This window comes from Arachis ipaensis, chromosome B4, assembly GCF_059453495.1.
Source record: "Arachis ipaensis isolate K30076 ecotype BB chromosome B4, ASM5945349v1, whole genome shotgun sequence".
NCBI lineage: Eukaryota > Viridiplantae > Streptophyta > Magnoliopsida > Fabales > Fabaceae > Arachis > Arachis ipaensis.
The window spans coordinates 105,476,205-105,490,855 of NC_142439.1; the positions used below are offsets into that span (position 1 = coordinate 105,476,205).

Sequence of the window (14,651 nt, forward strand, 5' to 3'; positions counted from 1 at the left end):
GAGTATTTTTTAATTTATTTTGTTTCATTCATTAAATCAACTTAATTATAATTACTTTTTCAATCACATTATTAATTTTTTAAATTATTATTATTATTGCCAATCGTGCATTAATTTAATTCTATTTCTATGTCTAGCTCTAATCATATAGTATCTACTATTTTAAAAATTTAATATATACATCTAATTAACTAATGTAATTTTTTTACTATCAATATATAATAATTAAACTTAAAATAATATTGAGGTGACGAGATGTGCCCTAAACCATATACCTGAGCTTAAAACTAATATAAGGTTTTTCCAATTTTTTTAGTTACACTAAAATTATACTATACACCAAAACAGGAACTTAAACCAAAAGCAGCACTAAAAGTAAATTGTTTCTTATAATTTTACATATTTTATCATGTTTATTGTTTTTATATATAAGATAGATTAGACAAAAACGTCAAGCTAGTTTGCCCGAGAGGTTAAGGGGGAAGACTTAAGATCTTCTGCACATAAGTGCGCGTGGGTTCGAACCCCACAGCTAGCACTTTTAATCTATTATGCATCTCGTTACTCATAGAGAGAGGGAGAGAAATAATTAATGCTACCTTTATAAAACTTTTGCACTTATGTTACTTGTTATGATGATATTGATATTCCATCCATGGCGAAATAATAGCAAGTTCAAGAGAATTGGAAAGTGCACCTACCAATTTCTCCTTGAACACATTCAACTTTAATTTGATATATTGATATGCAACTAATAATTGCGTATAACAAGAACAACAGAGAGAGTGGTGTGGTGCTCTAATTAGTCGCAAAATCTTTATATAGATCCATGTCTAACAGCAAGTCATCCCAATCCCACTGGCCGCTGCTCCCTTCGCCGGCGTTGATGATCTCTTCGACTCCTCCTTCGAAACGGAAATCCATAGGCAACTCACCAACAATGTCCTGCTGCTCCAAGCATGAGTATATGTTGTTTTCTAGCTGCGATTCTAGCATGTTATGATGGCTTTGTCCGTCGGCATCAAACGACATTGTGGACGACATGCCACTGATTTCTTGTTGAGCAAGTAAATCGCTCTCGATCGGGGATGATGACTCGCCCTGAATTCCCCTTCTTCGCTTCATGGAGCTTGAAGTGCCAATGTTTCTAGCCTGTGGCCTAATCACTTCAACATTTTTGGTCGCTTGTGATCTCTCTTCGCCTTCCATTGCATTCAGTTTCTTGCTCAGATGACAATTCCAATAGTTCTTCACATCGTTGGCAGTCCTTCCCGGCAGCCTTCCTGCAATCAGTGACCACCTTAAAAGGAAAATGCGTGTTAGGCTGAATCACCAGAGATTAAGCACTACAACATAAGAACTAGAAGCTGCAAAATCAAAGTTAGAACTTAAGGTACGGAAAATTGGCCTCAAGCCTCAAATGGTTTGATACTACTTGATAGAAAATAAATAAAGAGGATTATCCAAATTAGTCCTTAAGTTTTTAATTTAAGACACTTTAGTCTAAATACATAAAATAGTCTCTAACATTTATTTTCGAAATAACTCTTTTGGAATTTTTAAAATTTACCGAGAACTGTTTTAAGATTTTTTAAACTTCTACAAATTATTTTATACTTTACTATTTGAATCAAATTAGAGAGAGATAGAAATAGATATTAAAAACTGTTTTTTGTATTTTAAAATCTAAAAAATTAAAGTGTTTAATTTTAAAATTTTAGAATCTAATTTGAATAATTACTCATAAATAAATATAAAAAATAAAGAGTCAACATTTTTTAAACCAATATCTTATTTTTATATTATTAGAATTTATAGTTTAGAATTTTATATAATGTTTAAAGTTGGCCAAATTAATAAATTTTATTGGTGATATAACATTAGTTATAAATAAATAAATGTTAAAATGAGGAACAAAGACCTTCTTGGCATGAATAATGAATACAGAACTAACTGAAGTGCAAGAATTCTTTTGTTATGAACCATAGTTGCATACGTGTATAAAACTAGTAATTTACCTTGTGGGGAACCATGCAGCCTGCTGGTCCCCTTTGGTTCCGCCTCTGGTTAGGGGGACCAAGAAATAGAGAATGAAAAAGAGGTATGTTGATTGATTTTTTAAGTTAACAAAAATAAAATAAAGGAGGGAGAGTGTTTAGAAAATAATGTAAAATAATTTTTAATTTAATAATTTCTAACTCTTTAAATAAAATTATTGCAAAAAAATAATTTAATTCTTTTATCTAATGGAAATTTTAAATCAAATAATACAATACATTTAAGATTAAAATTAGTCTTTTTTGTCAAAAAAGAAAAAGAAGGGAATATAATCTTGGAGTAACAGTTAAATAGTTTTTGAATAAACTCAAGTTTAGAAAATTCTGTCGTAGAATCAATCAAATATATAAAGAGAAAAATATCTATAGTCTATATTCACTATATATTTATGAGCTAAACAATGATGTAAAGTTACTTGTTTTTTTTTATATTTTTTTATAGATGAGCCACAATCAGTGATCAAATGAGAGTTTCATTAAACTTCTTCTTAGGAAATAAATTTTAGAAAGAAAATCAGTTGTGAGGGACTCAAAATTATTTCTATAGTTTGATGTCCTTCTTGTTGCAATGAACATGGTATTAAAAGATTAGAGTGTTAATTAAGAGTTACCTATTTCCCAATAATTTGTGGAGTTTAACAATCATCTCCACTTCTTCCTCTGCAAAATTTCCTCTTTTTATGTTAGGACGAAGGTAGTTCAGCCACCTTAGTCTGCAGCTCTTTCGGCACCTGTTTAGACCTTCAATTCACAAATTTTGCATTCAAGACTTTATCAATGGAAAAAGTATTATATCTCTTGAAATTTTACTGAATATTTTCTATTTAATGTAAAAATTAATCAAATTTTTGAAAGTTCTCAAACACGGTGATCTATTTAATCATCAGTCACTTATCGGATAAAAATATTAATAACCGTGCATTCCTTTTTAGTTTAGGCTCCACTTAGTTCCTCAGTATGAATCTTCTGCGTAAATATTTAACAATAATGCAAGAGAGATTATATTCAAGGTTGCTTTATTTAATTTAATATCTACTATTTTGTATATGAAAAATACGGATGAATAAATTATTTTTCTTTTTATATGTCTTTTTTATTTTTTCAACTAATTTTTATTATATTAATAAACAGACCAATTTAATTTAATTTTGATTATCAAAATAATTTAGTCATATATAATATTATTGTATCCTACAGATATATAATAACTACAATTATACGTTTATTCACATACAAAATTATATAATTATTCTAGTAATAGTTAATAAATGTTAAATAAAATAAAAAAAATATTAAAAAATTATTAAAATTTATTATTTTTTACCATCACTTAATCATTAATTCAATTCTTTTAGTCTAGTAATTCACAACATAATTTATCTCATATTTTTAAACGTTGATGAGTTACTAATTGCTGAAAAACAATAAATTCCAAAGGTTCATCTAGCATTTGTGGCTTAATTATTAACCCAATTCTATCCAGTCGGTCTATCAAATTGGATTCCTAATCAGACCGGAGCTGCATCAAAGCTGGTCAAATCCTTAGAAACTAACGTGAACCGGAGGGGTGAAACGTGCACATAGAGGAGCAGGGGGCGTGAATGAAATTATGAAATTCTTAAATGCAATCTTGGGACTTCTAGAATAGGGAGGGGGAGCACGCCCAGCACTCATCCACCAAGCTATATATGAAGCTGTTTTTATATATATAGTTAATGCTTATAATTGATTTTGTGATATAATATCTCAACTTATATGATTAAAAGATTTAAAAATTAATTCTTGTTATCAAAAAATTAAAATAGAAATTTTGTATAGATCCCCAACTGAAACAAAAAAGGTAAAAGATACTCAACAACATTTCAATCTAAATAGCATTATTACGTGAGAAATTATGTTAGAGATAACTATATATTTATGTGTGTATGTTTTTTTTATCAATTTAATTTCTTTTATGATTGTGAATATATATTATAGATATATTATGATTTGTAAATGTTAAGTTCTTGACCCACATGTTGGAATGATTTTAATAACTATTTTTTCATGGATGCCAAAACTTTTTATCTTATTTCCAAAAGTAATAGAACCCAAGTTCTCCCTAATATGGTACTATGCTTTTACTATTATTTGAACAGTCTTGTTTGTATGCATAGAGTTCATGTATATATATTATTGGACCAGTTTTTGACTTAACATCAATTTTTTAATAGACGGAAAAAATTGTGTCATGATTCCTTAAATCATAATATTGAAATGAAATTCTGATAATCTTGTGAAGGAATAAAAAACTATAGCCTATACTCATTCTCTATTCTGTTAGTACTCTAGTTGGAGTTGAACTTTCCTGAATAAGACATAAGCAAATTCCAATATTGAACAAATCATCACTACACCGTTATATATAGCATGATTTCCTCGATCTTTTCTTTCGATCAAAACGAAATAAAGAAAAAAGGTTAGAAATATAATTATTTATATATTTTTTTATTAGTTTAAAATTTTTATGAAAATTATTTCATGACATAATATTAGGATTTCTACGATCCAAAAGTCAATTGACAAAAAAAAAAGAAAATTTATGTAAACTTTATGAAAATTCAAAAAAAATTCTTATATACAAGACATATTAAAAATATAATCATATTTTACGGAAGAAAACTAAAAAATAGAAAAAAAAAAAAAAGCTATGAATAATATGAAGAAATAAGAAAAAGAAACGTAGTTGAATTGAGTTTACCAGCCAATAGAGGAACCCTATGCCATTTGCCTTCACCATATTGTTGTATGCATTTCTTAAGCAAGTGATCCTCTTCTTCAGTCCAAGCAACTCCACCCATATTGTTGTATTAAATTATCTCTCTTTCTGATGATGCTACGACTCATTCATTCGTTCATTCATTCATTCGGTATTCGGCCCCCTTAGAGGTTGATATATATATAGTTGTTTTGTTGAAATGCTACCCGCCAAAATAAGAAGGCAATCCAGCAAGGCAATAACAATATGAAAATTTGTGAAGGGAGAATGATAGTAAATGGTCCAGTGGTCTTTCTAGAACTCTGAGGGAAAGCTCTATATTTTTAAATAGACATCATAAGTATGCAATGGTGGTCCTCATCATTGGATAAACATAAGGGGCTGTGTACTTACATCAAAACCCCATCTAATTCCTGTTTCAAACCCAAACCCGTCCCATCTGTATGCTTTGCTCATTTGTCATTTCATTTCAAATTAGGATAATCCTAAAATCACAATCCATAAATAAATAAATAACTTTCTCTTTGCAATAAATGATCTGCCTATATCAATCAAACTATACTTTTAAGCTGCCTAGATCCGATTTTAGATTCATCCTTGCATAGTCATATAAGCTCAACTTTTAAGGGAAGAAAAAAAAAGAGGGGGGGGGGGGGGGAGGGGGGTTGGTTAATTTTTTGGTTAAGTTTGAGTAAATTATAAATTTAATTTATTGATATTGCTAGATCCATTATAACAATATTTATATGGTGAAAAAGATCTTTTAAAATATGTAAAATAATAAAATAAAAGATTAATATGTTAATTTCATAATTTTTTATCATATGAGTCTCACAACTTTGAGTTAAAAATAAAGCAATTAGACAATATATTTTACTAGCTTTTTTTGTTTTAGAGAAACTTGATTCTTACGTGATCATTTAAATTTTCTTAACCAAAGTATTTTTTTAATGGGCGTAGCTAACATGTGTCTTTAGGGTATATGATAAATTTATTATTAGTGAAAGGTTTTAAATTTTTTTATTTAATAAATACAAAACAAATGTATTAAAATTTAAATTTTTTGTATTTCCAATAAAAATGTTCTCAATTTGTAATGTTAACTTAGGACCTATAATGTATGGATATTGATACGGATACAAGATACGACACAACATGGTATACGCGAATATATGAATTTAAAATTTTTATAAGACACGAGGACACGATATATATATAAAATATAAAGTATTTTTTACTTAAATTTTAATAATATTTTAGTATTTTATTGATATTAAAATATAAATTAATTTTTTTATTATTTTTAATATTTTTTTAATTATATAAAGTATTTAAAATATATTTTATTTTAATAATTAATAATATATGTTATTTCTAAATTCATTTCAAGAATACATGTTAAGAACAAGAATGGACATGCTGACATGTGATGGTATTTCAGTGTGTCCAAGCGTGTCCGGAGAAGAATTTTTTATTTTTTATTAAGACATAGTTTGACACAGAAGACACGCGTGTCTGATGAATGTCGATGTGTGTCGTGTCCAAAATGTATCCGACACGGGGACACGACAAATCAAGAAAATATCTGCGCTTCATAGCTTAAGACACATAGATAAACCCTTTTTTAATAGATACCATAAAATTTTATATTTTTTTGAGAATTGAATTGTAAAATTTCAATCTTTTTAGTGTTTAATACTTTGATTAATAGTTCATTTATGAACTGAAATCCTACACTTAATATTTCACAAAATTCCATACATGATACATCTATCATTTTCAATACCGTAAAATAAGAATTTACCATACATTGAATTAACTCTTTAATTATAAGGTCTCTTTCACCGAATTTCATCTCAAAAAAAAAAAAAAATCAATTTTTTCTAACTATAACACTGTACTAGTAATTCTTTAGACACTTGCACATGTTTGAAAAATAGTCTTTAATTTCAATTTTCTTGGTATGCAAATAACACTGTTGCTGAAAAAGTTACCATTTTCTTCAATGTGAAATTTGGTCCTCACCTTTATCCCAAGGTTTTGAATAATAATTTTGTCAAAAGGACTAAAATTGAACTTTATGATATAGAATCACAATAACATTAACATCAAGAGATATGAAGAAATGTACATAAAAACAAAGGGGTGGGTAAAGTATAGTATAGTTGGGTGATGACAAAAACAAGAGAAATGGAGTTTTTGGATAGGCTTTATTGAAGGCAAGGCAACCTTAAGTAGGTTGCTTGGTTAGATCTATGCATTGCGGTCCATGGATGCATAGATTCCAAAGACGAAGACAAAAGCTTATTAGAGAGGGAATGAGGACCAGTATATATCAACCAAGGCTTACTGGTCCTTGAGCCGTGTCTTTTTGTTGTTGTTGTGATTGCGACCCAATGTGTGCCTTCTTCATTAATGTGACACATTGTTGTGACCTATCTATCTTCTTTCTGATATAAACCACATGCTGCCCTACCACTACCATATCAATCCATTTAATGAACAAGCTTAATTATTTCATCACAATGCATACTGCCACACAAAATGTTTCTCATTCACAACATTCATGATTTATTACTCATCCTCCTGCCCACTTAATTTCACTTTTTCTTTTAGCTACCCATTCACTTAAATTTTTTAGACCATTAGTTTTTAATAATTTTGGAAATTATGAGTATAAATATTAAATTATCTTCAACAAATAAATTTTACTAATTTATGTGAATAAATTCTGATAAATATAAGTGTAAATTATGTATTTTTTGTGTACAAATTCCTGTAAATATAAGTATAAATTATTACTGATCAAGTATTAATCTAAAATAATAATATTTGTTGGTCATATAACATTACTGATTCACAAAAATTATTTCTCTATTTTATTTTTCAAAAATATTATATATATATTAAAAATTAATTATTAAATTAATTATTATGTATGTGTATAAATTAAATGTATTATTAATTTATTTCTAATATATATTTTATATTTTAATATATATTTTATTTTAATAACTAATTTAATAACTATTTTTTTATATACACATAATATGATTATTTTCTCTAATAGGATAGTAAATACTTAATCTTTTGATCAATATCCTAAATTTAACTATTGGAATTGAAAAAGTGCTTTGACGAAAGAACTGTTTTTTCTTTCTTTCATACAGTACCTCAGTCAATTTGAGAGATTTTGAATGGGATTCTTGGTAAAAGATCCAAAAGGCCAAAAAAAAAAGGGTTAAAAATTTAATACTCAAAAGTATTTTGTATACAACCACTAATTAGTCATCTGCATTTAAATGCTTAGGATATTTTATATTTTTTATGTTTTTCTTATTTTATTATATATAATGGGATAAAAAATATTTTGATACTTAATTTTCTTTTTTTAAAATACTCTTTATTATATATAATTCATATATAAAAAATATTTTTTGTTATTTCTAGAACTTAAACACAGATTTCTTAGTTAAAGTGCAAAATATACTTACTGTTTTAACAAACAAAAACACACTATATTTACAAAAAATCATATATTTTATACGAATATTTAATTTTATAATTAATTTAAATATACAAGTAACATAATTAATGTCCGTGTAATATAGGTTCCCTCCCTCAAAAGAAAACCAGTATGTAATTGTATAAAGAATATTTTAGGAAACTTTGCTTTTTTGGGTAGAGTTTGAATATTTAATACGCACGTACCGAAGAAAACATAATCATATACAATTATTATACTTGCTTAATTGTACTGGGTTTTTAGCAATTACTACTGTTGTAGAAATTCATCCAATCATAATGAATCAGATCATCCCCTATTTTCTATGGGAGATTACTTCAGTGCAAATAAGAGAAGTAGGTAAAAGAAGGTGAAGAAAATTAGAAAAATGGAGAAGAACAATAATGCTTTGTTCTTCCATTAATAAAAGAGATATATATAACAGAAAATATATAGAAGAATACAAAATTTTTATTAATTATATTACATATACATAAAAAAAGTTGGCTACCAAATCAATTATTCGTATAAAAGATATATTAAAAGGTAAAGTATATTTTTTGTCCTTAAAATTTAACAAAAGTTTTAAAAATATTCCTAAATTTTATTTTGTTTCAATTTTGTCCCAAAAGTTTTCGATTTGCATCAAATATACCCCTGATGGCTAATTTTTCAAAAAATTAAGATTGATTCAACAATAATTTCATAAGAACAACCACTCAACACAAGCAAATAAAGCATAATTTTCATACATTATTGTTATATTGGTCTTAAATTTTTTGAAAATTTAGCCTCTGAGAATATATTTGATGCAAATCGAAAATTTTTGGGACAAAATTGAAACAAAATAAAACTTAGGGATATTTTTAAAATTTTTACCAAACTTTAGGGACAAAAAATATACTTTACCCTATATTAAAATATAAAATACATAATAAAAAATTAAATAATACATATATTTATGTATAAATATATAATAACTAATTTAACAACTAATTTTTAAGTATAATTTAATTGAATTAAGGACAAACATGAAGCATGTTAGTTAACTTATTGGAGGCTAATTTGATTCATTAGTTAAAATTTAAAAGACTAATTTAACTTGCTTGTAAAATTTGAAACACTAAATTATTTATTTACCTAAAAAATAATATTTAAATATTTTCCTTGTACACTTCAAATAAGCAACTTTTTTTTAGTATTGAAAGAAATTTTGTTGTATTTTCTTTTTTTATCTTACTGTATACACTTTTAATACCAAAAAACGAGTAAAAGGGAGAAGACCATCATTTTTAGTATCAAAAGAAAAAAATTGTTATATTTTTTCTCTTCTTACAATGAAAGAAAAAGTGTACAGGGACGAGGGGAAAAAATAAGGAGAAAGGAAAGAATGGAAGGGAAAAAAACAAACAAAAATATTTTGTGAAAAACACTTTTCAATTACTACTAAAATAATTTATTCTCTTGACGTGTTTCCATCTCTTGCCACATACCACCTTGTTCTTCTTTTTCTCCATTTTTTCCCTTTACGATAAAATCAAACTTACCATTAAATTAAAAAGAAGTATCCTTTATAATAAAAAAATTGTAATAATAATAGTTTATTTTTTATGTATTAATAATAAAAAATATTTTATACAATTATTTAATTATTTTTTTTTATGATGATCATTCACCTTAAACTCTTAAATATAAAAGATGATTATTTTACGAACATGATGTTATGTTATTAAATGAAGCATATAAAATTATTTTGTATTAAAAGTATAATAATAATAATAATAATAATAATAATAATAATAATTAAATATTATCAAATAAAATAATAAAACTATGTACAAAATAATCAAGTTAAGAGTTTAATTTAAAAAATATATAAATTAAAAAATAAATATATTAAAAAATATATATTTTATATTAAAAAATAAATATATTTTATATTAACCGTATAAATAACCATTTAAAAGAATGAATATTATTCGAAGACTCTATCACTCACCAAACTAAAAATCTAAGCATTCAAAATGATAATGATATGAACAAAAAATTAAAGAAGACGACGTTGACGATCATGACAACAACAAAAGACAGAGTGTCGTTAGAAATAAGGGGAAAATGGCCCCCCACGAGACTTATTTTTTGTATGTTGCCCCTCCCCTCCCCCAAATTTTGGTCCCCATCAAAACAATAAATAGTTTTACATCTCAAGTAACTTTAATAAAAATACGATAGAAAGTGTTTCTTGATGATATTTATAATATGGAGTTTTATACATTAAAATTTTCTATACATTCATCAGAAGCAATTATAACAAAATAGTGATTAATGCTTTTCTTCTTTTAAAAATAACTGCATACGACATGCAAAAAGAAAAAGTTGTACATATTTACGGCGTATTTATTGTGATAAACAGTAGATCGAGGTTTGAACTCTGTAATATATCGACATATTCATATGTTTTATATTTCTCTTTTGTAAATTTAACGTATCTATTAGGAGATATGTGTTGTGTTTTTTAGGCTGTTTCATTTTCAATGATTGTTTACGACTTTACGTTAGCGGTTACTTGCATAGTTCTTGACTTCTTTCTAAGGATATATTAGTCTTACTACTGATCGTCTAATTTGAGTTATGTAAATATTAATATATGTATTTGTAAGACTAAAATATTTTCGCCTCCTTCAGTGTTGAAACCGAAGAGGAAGAAGAGGAGAGAAAAAGAAGCACCTCTTGTATCATGAAGGAAGAAGAGCTCTCAATTTTTTGAAAATGGAATTTGGAATTATTTCAAAAATGATGATGAAAAATAACAAAAATATTCCGTTAAGCATCTTATTTTTGTCAATTAAATTTAATCAAGTTGATTCAAATTCAACAAAATTCACTGACTTAATATGCGCATATATAAATCACGCACTTTTTCATTGAGTGTTTCTTTCTCATCGTCATTCTTTTATTGCTGCTGCTTGACTGCGTTTATTTTATTTCTTCTTCTACTCCTCTTCTTGGTGGATATTGTAATATTTTTTATTTCTTTTTTTTATTTAATTTTTTCTCTTTTTCTTATTTGTATTCTTCTTAAAAAAGGGTAAAACCAGAAAAATTATGAGAAAGTTAAACAAGAAGAAGATGAAGAAAAAGAAAAAAAAGATTACGGATGAAGAAGTGGAGGAGGAAAGAGTTTTGAATTGTACAGAATTTACCAGAAAAATAGCACCAAAACCTTTTAGCCGTGACACATAAAATTTTTTAATTTTGACACAGAAATTTCTTAACTGTGACAGAGGTTCTTATTAACAGGGTGAAACAAGAATTATGAGAATGTGAAAGAAGAAGAAGGAGAAGGAAAAGAAGAAGAAAAGGGGAGGAGGAGGAGGAGTTTCGAATTATGTAGAATTTATCAAGAAATTAATATCGAAACTCTTGAACCATTGTAACACCCTAATTAGCCTAAGCCTTACCTCGCGTCGTAAAGCAAAGGTTAATCAAAGGTTACGACAGTTCTAAGCTTTTACATATATTATATAGAAGGAATTAGTAATATCTAGAAGCCTGATGAAGAATATAGCTCAAAATATCGATATCAAAAGCCTAAAACGTACTAACGAAACTACTGACTTAAAGCATAAGAAACAGGTATAGAATAACAAAACACCATAGTATAATAGTATAGTATCATAAGACGCTAGCCACGACTCACGGAGTTTAAGCCGACTAGCCAGATACAGACCATATATGAAACCAGACAGTAAAAACAGCTTATACAAGTTTTGTTCTCTCAAATACAAGCCTCTAGGCTAAACAAAATACAAAAGTGAGAGACATATATATATATATAATAAATCAAAAGGACTCCAAAAGATATCCAGATCCTCCGCTCCTGTCACCAAGGGTGGGTTGCGACCTACATCTGAAAAACACAACAGAAATATGGTATGAGAACCAGAGATTCTCAGTATGGTAACAGTTTCCAGTGATGTAGGATATAAGACCCCGGGACGCCAAAAGCAATCCTAGACTCCATATCCGTCACAAAAATTCAAGCTTAAAGCAATTCTAAACCAAATCAGAATAATATGTAATTCCTTAACACAACTTAAGCCGTAGTACCATAAAAGAGTAATCTATCTTAGGGAATTTCTACTCTAATCAAACACCGCTGTCCCACAGCCTTCACCAACCGATCCGCCATGCGATTCCATCGCCACCGCCTTCCGAACCTCCTCAACTCCAGCAAAGCACAAGTATATACAATACAAGTAAAACACAAGTAGAGGCATATACAGCAATTAATACAAGTAGCAATTAGACATGTTTAACAGATAGGGAAAACAATATCAAGTCGGCAAAGCATACAAACAGGTAGAAAATGCATATGATGAATGCCTGCCCTACTGCCTGTGATATCACATTGTCGGTTTAACTGCCAACCCGACACATCTCCATGGAGATGTTGCCCTTCAGATTCATAGTGTGGGAACCCCCGAGATATAGTGCTCGGATCACTATCTAGGGTTTTGCGCATGTATGCTCTGATGATCCAAAGGGATGCGAGCGGGATCTATTGCCACCGACCTCACATCTAAGCGCAAGCAGGACGAACCACCGCCCTTACGCCGCTGCCGCTATCTCGACAGGTGGGATCCAACCTCGGCCCCTGCCGGGTGCATAGCGTCTCATAATCTCAATGAAATGTGATACAATGGTTTTCAAAAATATTTTTAGTACAAGATGGATCCATCACTTCATGCAGAGTCCTCGACTCCTTTCAACCACCGTTCATGCACATTTCAGTTCCTTAATTTCGCCTCTCATCCATCAACCATTCATCACACATCATCAAACCTTCCCTAGTACAACAGAAACCTAGTACTCCATTTGCTAATTTTTTTTCCAAAAAAATAGTGTCTAAAACCCTTAAACCATTTCCCATGTTTGAGCACCAAAAAATATGCCCAAAAGTCTTAAAAAGGTGTTATAGAAGCTTACAACATCGTCGGAAAGGTGAAATAGTTGAAAACAAAGCAAAATTTGAGAAACAGGGCGTGTGCGTCCGCACAGGGGTGTGCGTGCGTACGCCTAGGAAATTTTTAAAAGTGTGCGTACGCACAGGTGTCAAAACTCAAAATGGTCTGTTCACTCGCACAACCTGTGCCAGTGCCCCCAACAGACTAGCCTTCCCAACGTGTACGTCCGCACAGGTTGAAATTCTTCCTTAGATATGTGTGCGCATAAGCTGTGCTAGCGCTGCGAACAGAGCGCATTTCCCTGCCTGTGCGTGCGCACAGGTGTGTGCATCCGCACATGTCAAAATTTTTGCAGGGTGTGCATCCACACGAGGGTGCGCGCTCGCACATATCAGAAATCATGAAATTCTGCAACCTTGCAGAATTTCAGATTTTTAACACCAATTTTGAAGGATCATAACTTCCTCTACAAAATTCTAATTTTCACAAACTTTATATTGATTAAAGGGTTTTCAAAGATCTTTAATTCTAAATAAATTTCAATCAATTTCAAAAATCGAGTCAGAAGTTATGATCGAATAAAGTTCATCAAAATCCAGTTTTTACCCAAAATCACAATTTCCTCAATTCCTCTACAAAACACAACCAAACCAACTCAAATCATTCTAAACTCCAATTCTCATAAAAAAATCAACACTCCATGACATATTACACCAAACTTACCATATTTTTCCTTCATCTTTCCTCATTCACAACATCATATCAGTATATTACATATATCAAACCTTATTAACAAAATTCCACTACATTACCACTCAATCAACACCAATATCACCTTTATCAACATAATTCATCCCTCAACTTCACAAATTATTCATCCTCATCATATATCTATTAATCATCAATATCAAACTCAAAAATCATCATTTCATCAAACATCATCATACAACAACATCCAACAACTCGTCAACCATTCAAATCCAATCCTATCCTATGGGTCACTAGCCTAAGTGTCCATGAATATTATATACTACATAAAGGAAACCGAAACCATACCTTGGCCGATTCCCTTTATGAACCAAATGAGCTTTCAACCAAAATCCAACCACCAATGTACTCCAACAAGCACCAACAAGCTCCAAACTCACAATAATCAAGCTATATACATGTAAATCACCAAAATCAACTTAGGGCTCAACATAAATCAAAAGTTTATAAGAGATCAAAGCCTCTTACCTTTTCCAACAGATTTGGATGTCAAAACCCAAAGCTAAGCAAGGATTAGAGTGAACATAAACATCAAAAATCACAAAAACTCACTTAATCAAAAATCCTAGGTACCCAAAATTTTAGAGAAAAGAACT

At 29.0% G+C, this 14,651-nt stretch overlaps 1 protein-coding gene and 1 non-coding gene across 2 annotated transcripts; one reads left to right on the top strand and one right to left on the bottom strand.

Moving 5' to 3' along the window:
- Positions 1 to 455: 455 nt before the first annotated feature.
- Positions 456 to 538, top strand: TRNAL-UAA (transfer RNA leucine (anticodon UAA)). The gene has a single exon. It is a non-coding gene; the product is annotated as a tRNA-Leu (tRNA).
- A 62-nt stretch (positions 539 to 600) lies between these two features.
- LOC107637901 (transcription factor MYB113-like) lies at positions 601 to 5,111 on the bottom strand. Its single transcript, XM_016341155.3, has 3 exons — positions 4,798 to 5,111; positions 2,669 to 2,798; positions 601 to 1,300 (listed from the first exon to the last, which is right to left on the bottom strand). The coding sequence occupies exons 1-3, from the start codon at positions 4,895 to 4,897 to the stop codon at positions 799 to 801; spliced, it is 732 nt and encodes a 243-aa protein (XP_016196641.1). The 5' UTR covers positions 4,898 to 5,111; the 3' UTR covers positions 601 to 798.
- Between the last annotated feature and the right edge of the window lie 9,540 nt (positions 5,112 to 14,651).

Bases quoted from the DNA above. Each gene is read 5' to 3' on its own strand.
- LOC107637901 (XM_016341155.3), bottom strand. From the start codon at position 4,897: ATGGGTGGAGTTGCTTGGACTGAAGAAGAGGATCACTTGCTTAAGAAA. The intron at 2,799-4,797 runs GTAAACTCAATT...TGTGAATTGAAG, and splicing joins TAGGGTTCCTCTATTGGCTG to GTCTAAACAGGTGCCGAAAG. The intron at 1,301-2,668 runs GTAACTCTTAAT...TTTCCTTTTAAG, and splicing joins CACAAATTATTGGGAAATAG to GTGGTCACTGATTGCAGGAA.